The sequence below is a fragment of the Limulus polyphemus genome, unplaced genomic scaffold (assembly GCF_000517525.1).
Source record: "Limulus polyphemus unplaced genomic scaffold, Limulus_polyphemus-2.1.2 Scaffold1502, whole genome shotgun sequence".
In the NCBI taxonomy this organism is placed as follows: domain Eukaryota; kingdom Metazoa; phylum Arthropoda; class Merostomata; order Xiphosura; family Limulidae; genus Limulus; species Limulus polyphemus.
Genome location: NW_013667112.1, coordinates 94,794 through 107,481, shown reverse-complemented (window position 1 = coordinate 107,481; position 12,688 = coordinate 94,794). Strand labels below are relative to the sequence as shown.

At 34.0% G+C, this 12,688-nt stretch overlaps 1 protein-coding gene across 2 annotated transcripts in view; it reads left to right on the top strand.

The window, feature by feature from the left end:
- LOC106463851 (eye-specific diacylglycerol kinase-like) overlaps positions 1 to 12,688 on the top strand; it is a 168,457-nt gene that overhangs the window by 69,478 nt on the left and 86,291 nt on the right. For both annotated transcript variants that reach the window (XM_022391470.1, XM_022391471.1), the window contains 2 exons: positions 9,330 to 9,407; positions 11,355 to 11,408. In XM_022391470.1, coding sequence (XP_022247178.1) covers positions 9,330 to 9,407; positions 11,355 to 11,408 — 132 coding nt within the window. The remainder of the gene's footprint in view (positions 1 to 9,329; positions 9,408 to 11,354; positions 11,409 to 12,688) is intronic.

Below are 12,688 nucleotides of genomic sequence, written 5' to 3'. Positions count from 1 at the left end.
ATGGGAGAAAAAATTGAGATCCAAAAGAAACAATATCATGTATATATTGAAGAAGATGGTTTTTATGTAATGGGAGAAAAAATTGAGATCCAAAAGAAACAATATCATGTATATTTTGAAGAAGATAGTTTGTATGTAAGAAAGTTACCAGTCCCAGAGATATTATTTAAGACATTATATTTCGATAAGCTTAAGTTTTTGTCTGTCCATAGAGAGATCAAGGTGTTTCATGGACATATGAAAAAATGTTGATTCACACATCTGTGGCAGGCTTAAAAATTTGTTTCTAACACGTGAAGAAAGGGTTTTAAAAACCTTTATCAAGATTTACAGGCAACTTATACAAGAACTTCGCAAGTGATGTTTATCAGATTAGATGAGGAAGAATGTTTGTTCAGCAACTGTGTCTTAATTTGTAAAATATAACATACTTCTGTCATGAAGTTTATTGTGAAAGACTTTCTTCAACCATTTACAATATCTGTAACAATGTAGATTCTACTTAACTCTATTACGTCGCTTATGAGTTTAACTTGAACTATGTTTAATCCAAATTAAAAACACTTCTTGTAAAGAAAAGGTTTTTGTGTAACCAAAATACTGCTGTATTAAGATCAGTTTCTTTAGTTGTGATTTTTTCTTCACCAAAAATGTAAATTTCGGTGTAGAAAAGACGACATACAGGCCAATTCTATTCTTTGATTCGCTACTTTTGTTGTAGCAGGCTAGTTTCGTTGAATTCACAGCTCATCAGTGATACTTGGAAAAGCGAAACAAATAAACAAAATAGTCCTCATATAGTAGTGAATGTAACCTTTTTGTTTGGTTTAGATGTATATTCCTTTACTCACCACCAATAACCTAAAACACTTTAGGTGTTTGGATAACTTGTGACACATTGTCACAATTAATATCCGTTCTTACTCAGACCGACTATCTGGTTATTCATTTATTTATGAATTTCTTTTCCTCACCAAAACGTGAATTTCAGGAGGAAAACGATGACGTACAGGCCTAATCAATTCTTTTATTCTCTACTTTCGCTGCAGCAGACTAGTTTCGCCGAATTCACAGCTCATCAATGTTTTATGGAAGAGCGAAGCAAATAAACAAAGTAGGCCTAACACTGTAGTGAAATGTAAGCAACGTGGTTGTACAGCGTTGAGTGAAGGACTATACATCGAAACCAAACAAGATCAGCCTACCTTTACAAATGTTTAAAAAATATTGTCTTGCTTGTTAGTTTCGGTATTTGTTGCGCAAAACATTAAGTATAAAAGTAATAATTGAAGCCCATAATTAAATCAGTTTTAATTTTTAACTAAATGTTCTGTCCCAGTACAGATGAAAACTCGCAAAAATAATACACACTATAATTTTAAAACCAGGCCCCCAGCAAAGTGGCATGTCTGCGGACTTAAACCACTAGAAACCGTTGTCGATACTCGTGGTAGGCAGAAAACCAATCACCCATTATGTAGCTTTGTGCTTAACTACAAACAAGCAAATTAAAGCCAATGGATTGTACTGTACTGCATTAAATGTTGTGCTATTCACTGTTAGGGTTTTTGTGTAATGGGCTTACTTTATCTAATAACATTCAGTAACTCCATCTCACGAACGTCCTAATGCAATAACTTTACTGTGATTCCGTTTCTCATTAGCCACATGCAGCTTGACTGTAAACAGAATAAAAAGGTTCATGACAAAGTGGAGCGTGAGCTGACAGCCGTGGAATCTTCAGAAACTGAAGTCATTTGAAATCACTAAGTGCATTACTTGTTGATCCTAGAGCATTAAGAAACCTGCGAATGACGACAGTTAGGGATTTTTTATTCCATTTACAATTTGTCAGTGTGAGCACCCTGTCTTATAAATTGAGAATAGTGCCTGTGGGATTTTAAGTGATAACTCCGGTGTGATAATAGCGAATGTTTGTATTATATATATGTGTACGAGTGCGTGGATGATGGAAGTGGTGTTATTAAGTGGTGCGATGTATCTGCATATTTCAATTCTTATAATCTATATCTGCCTAGGTTATAAGTACGTGTTACATAAGAACCTTTATCTGATATGACTGCTTTTATCTATGGCTTTTTGGTTGTTAGGTTTAAGCTCATGCAGTTTTTCGCTTTTAACCACTATAATCTTACCAGTAACTTCTGAAATATGTGAACTATATACATATCTATAATACTTTCCATTTACTATACGTATACGGTGCAGTTCTAGGCGTAGAAACTATATATATATATATATATATGTAGAGAGAGCATTACGACCTCAGGATACTCCATGACGTCAACTAAAGAGAGGCTTGGACTGTGAAAGACTTACTTCTATCTTTATACCCATTGTGTATTATGTATGGGTGAGCTGTATGCACTTTCTGATGTAACTGGAAACGAAGGTAATCGAATTTGGTTTTGCTATTTCTAAGGGAGAAAAGAAATGCCATCAAAAATGAAGCTGTGGGAGAATGATGTGAAGGTAGGAAAAGTAAGAAAATCCTTCACCATCCCACGATTCCAATTACTGTTTATTTAGTACGATTATTGAGGTACACCAACGGATAAGAAAGCCTTAAAAAAAACAGAGCTATGAATTATTTACTAGTATTGCATCTACGTGCATTTGTTGCAAAACTTAGTTTCACCACAAATAGGAAGCTTCAGAAGATATATGAAATAAACTGAATTAAAAAAAAACCTGCTTTCTCTAATTCATTCAACCCCCCGATGAGAAATCGGGCAGATTTTCATAACGTAAAACCTTAAGTAGTCTTTGTCTGTTTTGTTTTAAAATTTTGTTCAAAGCTACACAAAGGTTATTTAGGCATAGCTGTCCCTAATTTTGAACTGATAGACTAGACGAAATGCAACTACTAAAGACTATCGCTAACTCTTGGGCCTAAATGAATATTAGCGCACCCAATGCCTCAAAGAGTTGAGCGCGTTTTTGCGGTAAAGACTCGCAAACCATGAATCCTCGTATTAAGAGTCCGTACATACTACTCTTAAGGCCACGCTCGGCCCAATATTTGCCACGTAACTGTTTTGAATTGTGTTTTTCTTTTAAGGGTATGTGTAGCTCTTGTAAGTCTGAGAAACGTCTAGTTGTTTTTTGTTTGTTGCTAAGCGCAAAAAAATTAACAATGGGCTGTCTGTACTTTGCCCACCGTGAGTATCGAAACCCGATTTTTTATTGTCGGTGTGAAGGTGTATCAAGCGAAGAACTTCAGGATTGCGTAATAAAAAAAAACAACTGAATTGAATATATCTATCTTTTACGGTGTTTGTATTGTGATACTATGTTTATTATCTAGAATATTGTATCTTTTACGGCGTTTGTATTGTGATACTATGTTTATTATCTAGAATATTGTATCTTTTACGGCGTTTGTATTGTGATACTATGTTTATTATCTAGAATATTGTATCTTTTATTTTTAGATAATAAACATAGTATCATAATACAAACACCCAAACACCGTAAAAGATACAATATATTATGATACTATGTTTATTATCTAGAATATTGTATCTTTACTTGTATTGTGATCTCTGTTACATTGTTTTTCGGCATTACCCTGTATAAACATTAATATCAGTATATCAATAACCAAAACATTTAGTTAATGTCTGTTGGTTGCCAAAGAGTGGTGTTTTTAACTTTTCAGATAAGTTTTAATATAGAATCCGCTCTGTCTTCGATAGATGAAAATTTGATTCAGTAGAATAAGTGCATAGATACGTCGTTTTCCTAAAACGAAGCCTCTGTGTTTGAGCGATTCAATTCTTAACCTTAACGTTCTCCGAAAATCTGAACTTCTATATATTTATAACAAATGATCGGTGAAAGGAAAGGGCAAACCTTTTACGAACATCTCATAAAATATTTTGCATTTAATCTAATAAAAATGTGCGAACCGTTCTGCGAAATGTAATCATCATAATAACAGCTTGATACTTTAATCAACAATTAGCAGCACGCATGCATGGCCTGCAACATACGTCACTCCAGAGTTTACTTGTTATATGGATAACACCGAGCTTCGTGCTCATCGGATACATATTAACTAAGTTAGTTCTTCATACATTTCGTGGATTAACTGCTGTTACTCTATAATAAATTTGTAAGATATAAATATATGTGTATACATATGCGTATATATTAAAAAACACAGCGAAACGTTACTGCTCTTTCAACCATTCTTGGGATGCATGTCTCTTTCAGGTTCCTTCGCTCCATGTTACAGGTGAATTCATTATCAAGCCAGTAACAATGTAACATGCAACACAGCGGTTTGTTAGCTGGATCTGAGAAAACTACATAAATAAACACAATCATACTCAACCTCGCGTCCTTTTCCTGTGTAACACAAATAAACCCGAACATATTCAACCTCGTTTCCTTTCCCTGTGTAAAACATATTAACACGAACATACTCAACATTGTGTCCTTTCATTATATAAAATATAATAGATATTATTAAAACACATAAACAAGAAATATTTTGTTTCGATTAAATTGTAGCATTTGTTTTCGCTGATTCCGTTCAACTTAATTTTTTCCAAGAATTTACAATAATCTAAACTCTTGCATGTATTCTTTTTTTCTCTCTCTCTCTCTTCTTTGTCACGGGCCAGATGATGGAAATGTAGTTATGGTTAGTAAATCGTTAAATATGACTCTGAGAAAAACATTGGGGAAGTGTATAAAATTAGAAAATTGCATAGTTAGCTATCTTTAATTTAGAAGTAACATAGTCAACAAGTAAGCTATAGTCAACACTAACCACCAGAAGCTCTTGGGTTACTTTTTTTTTACTAAGAAAAGTGGGATTAGTCTTCACATTATAACGTCTCCACGGATGAAAAGTCGAGCATGTTCGATGACAAGACTCAAATCGACGACCTTCAGATTGCGAGTCGGGTGTCCTAACCACCAAGCCATGCCTGTCCCAACTTTAATTTTCTAAGAATGACAATATATATTGGTTCAATTTTTACATTTTCCAACATGATGCAGCGGTTCAAAATGTTCTTTTGATATTGAGCCAGTTATCTTCCGTTTAACGCTCTCCCAAATGAGCTTTGAAATAAATACATCTTAGTGTCGAAAAACTGGCTGAGATACAATAAACACTAGATGGTGCTGCAGTATCTATATCATTCAACTATTATGCGAAAATATGATGATCGCCCTATCGAGCAGAACAAAGTCAAGTAGTAAGTATAAATTATAGTTTCTTAATTTAAATAAGTAAGTTATTATGAAATAGGCTTAAATAAGATATTATTTTTTAAAAGTACGATTCGATGTGTTCTAATCGGACATGTCAAACTGTCATTTTATACATTTCTCTCAAGATCTAATAAATATTAGGGGTGTGGTGATACAGTCATACGATACGATTTATGTATCTTCACGAAATTTGGCAAGCTTTCAGTAAACATTATAAGTCTTTTCTACAAAAAAAACAGAATTTCTAGTAATATATTTTTGCTAAAAATTAATTTTTTAATATATGGAGTCAAAGTAGACCCTGTATCGAGTGTAAAATGATTTTCATGTTAAGATTAGAAGTACTTTTCTCCATCTGAAAATTATCAAATTTCTTTTGTGTAATCTCTAAAACCTCTGAAATAAATGTCCAACCTTTTTTATCGATAAATCTTCATATTTTATCGCTATATTCACTACCCTAATTTTATGTGAAGTCGGTCAGTTTGACCAGCCTCGTAACCACCATAAAAAATACAAAATAAATCAAAATTATCTTTTTTTTCTTTCTAGGGTTACTTCAAATTGTAGCAGGAAACTACATTTGCTTACACTAAATAACTTAAATCCCTAAACGTTATACATCTGTGTCTAATTAAATTTTATTGTCAAGACTGTCAAACTTTCTAACAAACCGTTGGTAAAAATTCTGTATCTAGATACGTATCGTATAGCGGCATCAATATCTAGATACGTATCGTATCAGCCCTATTAAATACGGTGTGAAATGTGTAAGCTTGGAAGACGACACCCAGTAAAAATGATCTAATGTCTGCATGATTTTCTATCTTATCAGCCCTTCTAAATACATTGTGAAATATGTAAGCTTGATACATGACACTCAGTAAAACAGATCTAATGTCTGCATGACTTATATGAGGAAGCTGCATAGAAATAACACACCTACTTACTGCCTATAAAACACTAACCAATACGTTATTTTAACATAACCGAAAGAAAACTCCATTTTACATAGTGAAGAAATGAATTGAACATCCATACTTCTTATAGCATGATGAACAAAGTACCTGATAAAAAATTAAGTACAGCCAGATGCTGTTTAAAAGTATAAGAAGTAACATATACATTCTGATATTTATAAGTTATAAGCAAAATACTGAGTATGATTTCACATTCGAATTTCAGTGAACCAGTTACATTTGTTCGCTCTACTACGCTTTACACCATGAGAGACGTATTTTTCAGACGAATATTTTTAGGTGCGATTTGTGAATAATCTAAACTACGTATAAAATATAACTTCCTCCGTCTCTCTTATATAGATGTAAATGTCTATATAATTAACACTTTCGACTATATATCATTTTATTTGCATATATTCCAACTTTTTTTGTACTAGCATGCCAAAAAAATCACTCTCCGCACTATGTGGCCTTGGGTGTGTTATAAGAGTGACGGTCAAATCCCACTATTCCATCTTACAAGAGCTGTCTCTTTTCTAGTTTATCATTTTTCAACAAAAAACTTCCTGTAATGCTTTTCTACATGATATGGATATATCCTAACAATATCCTAACAGCATTATGATTTACGGTCAACGTCAGCACTTGATCACATTTGTTTGGTTCTATAGTAAATCCTTTTCATGGCTTTTCTGTTTTTCTAGTTGATGCAAATTCCAAGTATTTGTAAGAAGTTTCTGTAGCTTTACTGACGAATACTGAGCCGAAAAACTTGTTTTTAGTTTTGTTTTTCACTGAATGATGACGTTCTTCTTCCTGCAAGTTGATAGCTAGCTGCTGTTTCATCTCATAACTTAGTTTCACGCATGATGCTTGTGTCACAAGATTCCTGATAATACTGTTTTAGCTACAGCTTTTACTGTTGATGTCCAGTTGACCAAATTGAAAGCTTCTTTTTTTCTAGCCAAAAAAGAAGCCAACGACGGCTGGAACTTTTTATTGCATACTTGTATATTGGGGAAGCGTATAACAATAAGTGTTTTCAAAGTAGCATATCTTACGCAGTGCTCGAGTAAATCAAGTAATAATAAAGTAGATACGATTTAATTTGCATATTCATTCTTTCAACCTTCTCATTATGCGATAAAAATATAACGTTTGTTTCAAATTTGTTCACAAGATGGGATGATGTGATCCAATATTTTATGATTTTTGTAAGTTCTGAAAGAGAGTAATTGCCAAATACGATAAACATCTGACATTATCAAAATATAAGTTGTCATGCAGTTGTAAGTTGCTGTGACATTGCGTTGTCATTCAGTTGTAAGTTGCTGTGACATTGCGTTGCCATTCAGTTGTAAGTTCCTGTGAAATTGCGTTGTCATGCAGTTATAAGGTAAGTTGCTGTGACATTGCGTTGTCATTTAGTTTTAATTTCTATGATAATGAGTTGTAATGCAATTATAAGGTAAGTTGCTGTGACATTGCGTTGTCATACACTCTTAAGTTGCTATGATATTACACTACATTGAAGTTGTAATTTGGACGTTGCGCTGCCAAATAGCTATAAGTAGTTGTGACGGTGCATTACGTTGAAGTTGTAAGAAACTGATATAGCGTTACATAGAGATTTTGTAGAACAAAAAGTAGAGAAATGCTCCTCTTGAACATTTTATGGAGTGCCATTGTTATCGAAAAGTCATATTTCTCTCAGGGTTCATTGTTACTGAAAATAGTCCACGTTCGTCCTACAACGCATATTTACTTATTTTTTAAATACAAATTCTATATTTATTTTGGAGCAGAGTTGAGCAAACAATGACAAAATTTTAGTTCTACTCTATACTGTTATTTTTCTTCTCTGATCGAAAAACTTTGATCGTTCGTGGGGCTTTTTCATATTTTTCAAATGTTTTCCTGTTTCGAGACATAACCGCTTATTTACCGATGTATGACTCATTCTCTCTTCTATGTCCTAACATATTAATGATGCATGTGTCAATAGATAAATCGAAGTTAGTCCTAATGTAGTAGCAACGAAAGATGGTGTTATTACCAACCACATCGCTCACTGAGAATACTGTTGTCACCAGCAAGATAATATATAATATATATACTTCGTTTCTATACATTTAGTTAAATTGAAAACTATGGATTACTTCTGTGTCATTAACCGTTTATCGATAGTTTTATAAAGTTATTTTTAACTATTAACAGAAGATGTCTGGAACTTTCTGTTCGATTATACCACTGACTCGTATTTCAGTACAGCTAGCATAAATTATAATTATTTTCGAATTGTGACGTAATGACTGACTTTTGTTTACATTTATTTATTTATGAGTGTGTACTACTAACCAGAAGACAAGTATTGTTATGAAGCATTATAACGAAATGTTTCTTTTGTTCTAAAATTTTCCCACAGGTAGCTTTTGTTTGTTGTTAAGTGCAAAGCTGGCCTGACATGTCCAGATGGTTTGGGCACTCAACTCGCAATCTGAGGATCACGGGTTCGAATCCCATCCCCAAACATACTCGCCCTTTCAGCCGTTGGAGCGTTATAATTGTGACGTTCAATCCCTCTATTCATTGGTAAATAGTGGCCAAAGAGTTGGAGGTGGTGGTTTGACCTTCCTTCTAGTCTATCACTTTAAAATTAGGGACAGCTTGCGCAGATAGCTTGGCGTGAAATATAAAACAAATAAAGCATGAAGCTACATGATGCTCTGTCCGTGCTATGCCCAACACGAGTATCGAAACCCGATTTTTAGTGTTATAAGCCACTGGGTGGCTCAGGCGACAAAACAGCTATTTTTAGAATTGGCCATTTAACTATATTCACTTGTGATATTTCTTTTAATTTGCTCTTCCACTATTGTTACATATATTTAACAAATGAGACACTCCAGAATTTTTAAACAGTAGATAAGAGGCTTAAAATATCGAGATTCATTTCCATACTTAAAATGCAGTTTCTGTACTCGTTCTTTTTTAAGTCATACGTAACACTCTTGACAGTTCCGCTTAAATTAACAAGAGAATGTGAATATCTCAATATAATTTACTAGTTCATAACAAGAAAGAGACATAATATTTCTTCTTCTGTATTGCTTACAGAAACAGGGCCTGCGAGTTAGATGTCCTGCTTGCAAAGTGACTCTTCACACCGGTTGCATCAGCATTTTGACAGAAAGGGTGAGACAACTGGGCCAGTTTTTAGTTGTATTAAAACGTTTTTATGTGAGTTTCATGTAGCAAACACTAAAAATTAAAAGAATAATGAAACGAAATGTAACTAAAATCAACTTAAGTATTATTGAAATATTAAATAAAGAAATTACCAGCGTTTATGGTTGTTTTTTAAAGTACATGTTTATTATTTCACTTACGTCGTAATTTAGTACATTCCAAGAACTAAAATATCAAAATGAATATGCCTTAATGGTATTTTATGTACATTTTGGCTTGTTAATTTTATTTTCAGTTAAAGAAATTGTATGCATTCAGAGTGACTATAACTATATAAATTTAAAATAAATTCTATACAATATTTTTTGCTCGTACAATTTATGTGATTTTATGCAAATATTTCACTTCTCATTCCTATAGCGCCTGAAATATAAGGTATAAAACGATGCAATCACACAAGTGTGACAAGTTACACATGAGAGTCAATTGTAGAATTTACTAAATCTTGTCATAGGGGTGCCATCATTATATGGTTCACATTGAGGTGTTACTAAATATTCATACACAGTGCATTGCAGATACAACCTTGGACATTATCCCTGCCAGCCTTATTCCATTGACTAGTCAGACAACTCTCTTAGCATTCTTCTGGTCAGGTATGGTGCACGGGTTACCCAAGTAAATACGTGACCTTAGGCATTCCAATATCCAGAAATCTGCTGATGTTAGGTCTAAGGAATGTGATGACCGTGTATATGGAAAGAAGCGGAAGATGACACTGTCCTTATAAAAAATAGGTCTGTAGCAGTCCTCGATTCTGGTAGCTAATGTGGGGAAAGGTACCATCTTGTTCCTCTTCAAAATGTACCTGTAACGGTCCCCTGTTATGGCAACCGATACCGGGAACGACATCATCCTGTATATACACCACATTGTCGAGAATCCGTTGTTGTTTCAATTGGAGTATCACCTTGTTAGCAACCAGGTCATGGTACCTCTATTAAACTTTGGAACTATGTGATGTCAGTTCCTCGCAGAAGTAGCAACTGAAGAGAAAATTTCTTGTGAAAACACGCCAGATAGTCATCAGAACGTGTAGGGATTGCTGAAGCACCGCATGAGGATTCACACCGCACCAGATCATGTGTTTCTGTATGCCCACTCAGGGTGAACTTATCCTCATCAGTTTACAGTTCACTAATTGTTCCCTTACAGTCATGCAAGGAATTGTAATGAAAAGTTGATATAACTAAAAATCACCCCGTTCGTGTACTTGCACATGGTGTAGTTTGTACGGAAACATCTGTAATGTCATACAAAGAGTATTCCTGCTGTCGAAGCGTATACATAAAGATGACAGGAAGGTGCATGTGCAGGTCCAATGGACACATGTGCTGCCATCTTCTGACATTGCATGGGCAACTTTGGCAGTTGTTTCTAAGTAGATTTATGGGTCTTCCAGAATATTGTTTATGTAAGGTATTCACGGAAAGCTGTTTCGTCGATACAACCAACTGTGTAGTAAGTCTTCATTATGTGCCTTCTCAAAACTCTTCAGAATCTATATTTGTTTGTACAGCGATGTCAGAAGTGTATTTATACTATATTCACCTAGTATTTTTGAGTAATATGGATATCATGCAATGATTACCACCACCATTCACCCCTTTTTTTCCGTGGTAAGAACTTGTTAAGTGCTGCAATTGATGCCTTGCTGTAATTTGACACCCCTTGACGATGGCGCCTTATAGTTTAGGTGCTGCATGTGGACTACTCACTTCACAATCACCCTGTGCATTATTTGTCCGAGATTAGTTTTATTCCTGGATATACATGTTAGTGGATCAGTGGTTCTAACATTAATAAAAGTTGAAGTTGAAGTTTCCATCGTTTCATGACATATATAATTAGTTTCAGTGACAGAACAGTAAAGAGATATATCACTTTCCGCAGAATTTGCAGTGTAAACCCACGTTCAAAGATGTTGGAATTCGACAGTATCGTGAGGTAAGTTTCTAGATAACATTTAATTCTTGTCTTCTAGTAACGTCTCAGACAATTTGTGTTTTCTGGTGTGTATTATAGATTATCATAATATTTAGAATACATATAAAATGTTCTCAAACCCTTTGAAAAGTTTCGGTATACATACATTATTCAACACGCACGTACTTAGGTTATGCTAAATTCGCTAAATTGAATAATTAGAGTTTCTGATAACTGTAAATGCAGCTTTATCGACATATCTGTAAACGTATTAATATGGACAGTTTAGATTGCTGGAAATTTTTCAGAAGTAATACACGAATGTAATCCAACAGAAATATATATATATATATAATATGAAGATTTTTTTGTCAATGAGTTACCAACAAAGTTTCAGCAAGTATAACATGCACAGACAAGTTAACTAGACAGAAGATTGAAATGTAGAAAATGCAGATTCTAAGAGTATAATCGAGATTAACAGGAAATTACTACTTGCTCAAAAGAGATCCGAAATGAGTCTTTCCCTAGTTCATAAAAACAATGTAACGTGTTATAAAATCCATCACCAAAGACTTTAACAAGCGGTCAAGTCGTCAGACCAGCATATACGCTGGGAGCTCTACGCTATTAGATTTCACGACAGGTCTGCAGCTAGTAAGACGCGCATCACAGCTATGAATGCAAAATGTTAGCCCTTATAGTGCCTTGAGCATAAAGATTAGTGTGAACAACAATAAAAAACAATACGAGGAGTAATGAATCTCGCATTAGAGACAAAAAGAATGGACTGGCAAATATGGGCCCAATCCCTATTAAAAGGGCATCGGCAAAATAGGGCAGGCCTTTTCCAAGAGCCTTGTTTTTTGTTACGAACACGTATCGCATGTTGCATATAAACGTTTAGTTCCATTTCAGTTTTTTATAAATAATAGACAAAATCGACAGAAAGCTAAAGACCGATTTAGTAACCCACAAGAAACGTGTAAACATTTTGAAGGATTGCTAATATTTTATCCCTTCTTCTAAATGTTCGTGATAAAATAAGGTCAAATTATAATATATTATACTGCTTAATATTTTACATTCAGTCAATTAAAACAAATTGGACTTTTGATAGTTGTGCTAATATTTGAATTGTACCCAGTATCTGGACCACTTAAATAATATACTTAATTATAATGTACTTTATGGAAAATAAATGTGGTAGAGGTTTGTTTTTGTTTTGTTGTTTTTTTTTTTTTCGCGCAAAGCTACACGAGAGCGATCGGCGCTAGCCGTCACTAATTTAGCAGTGTAAG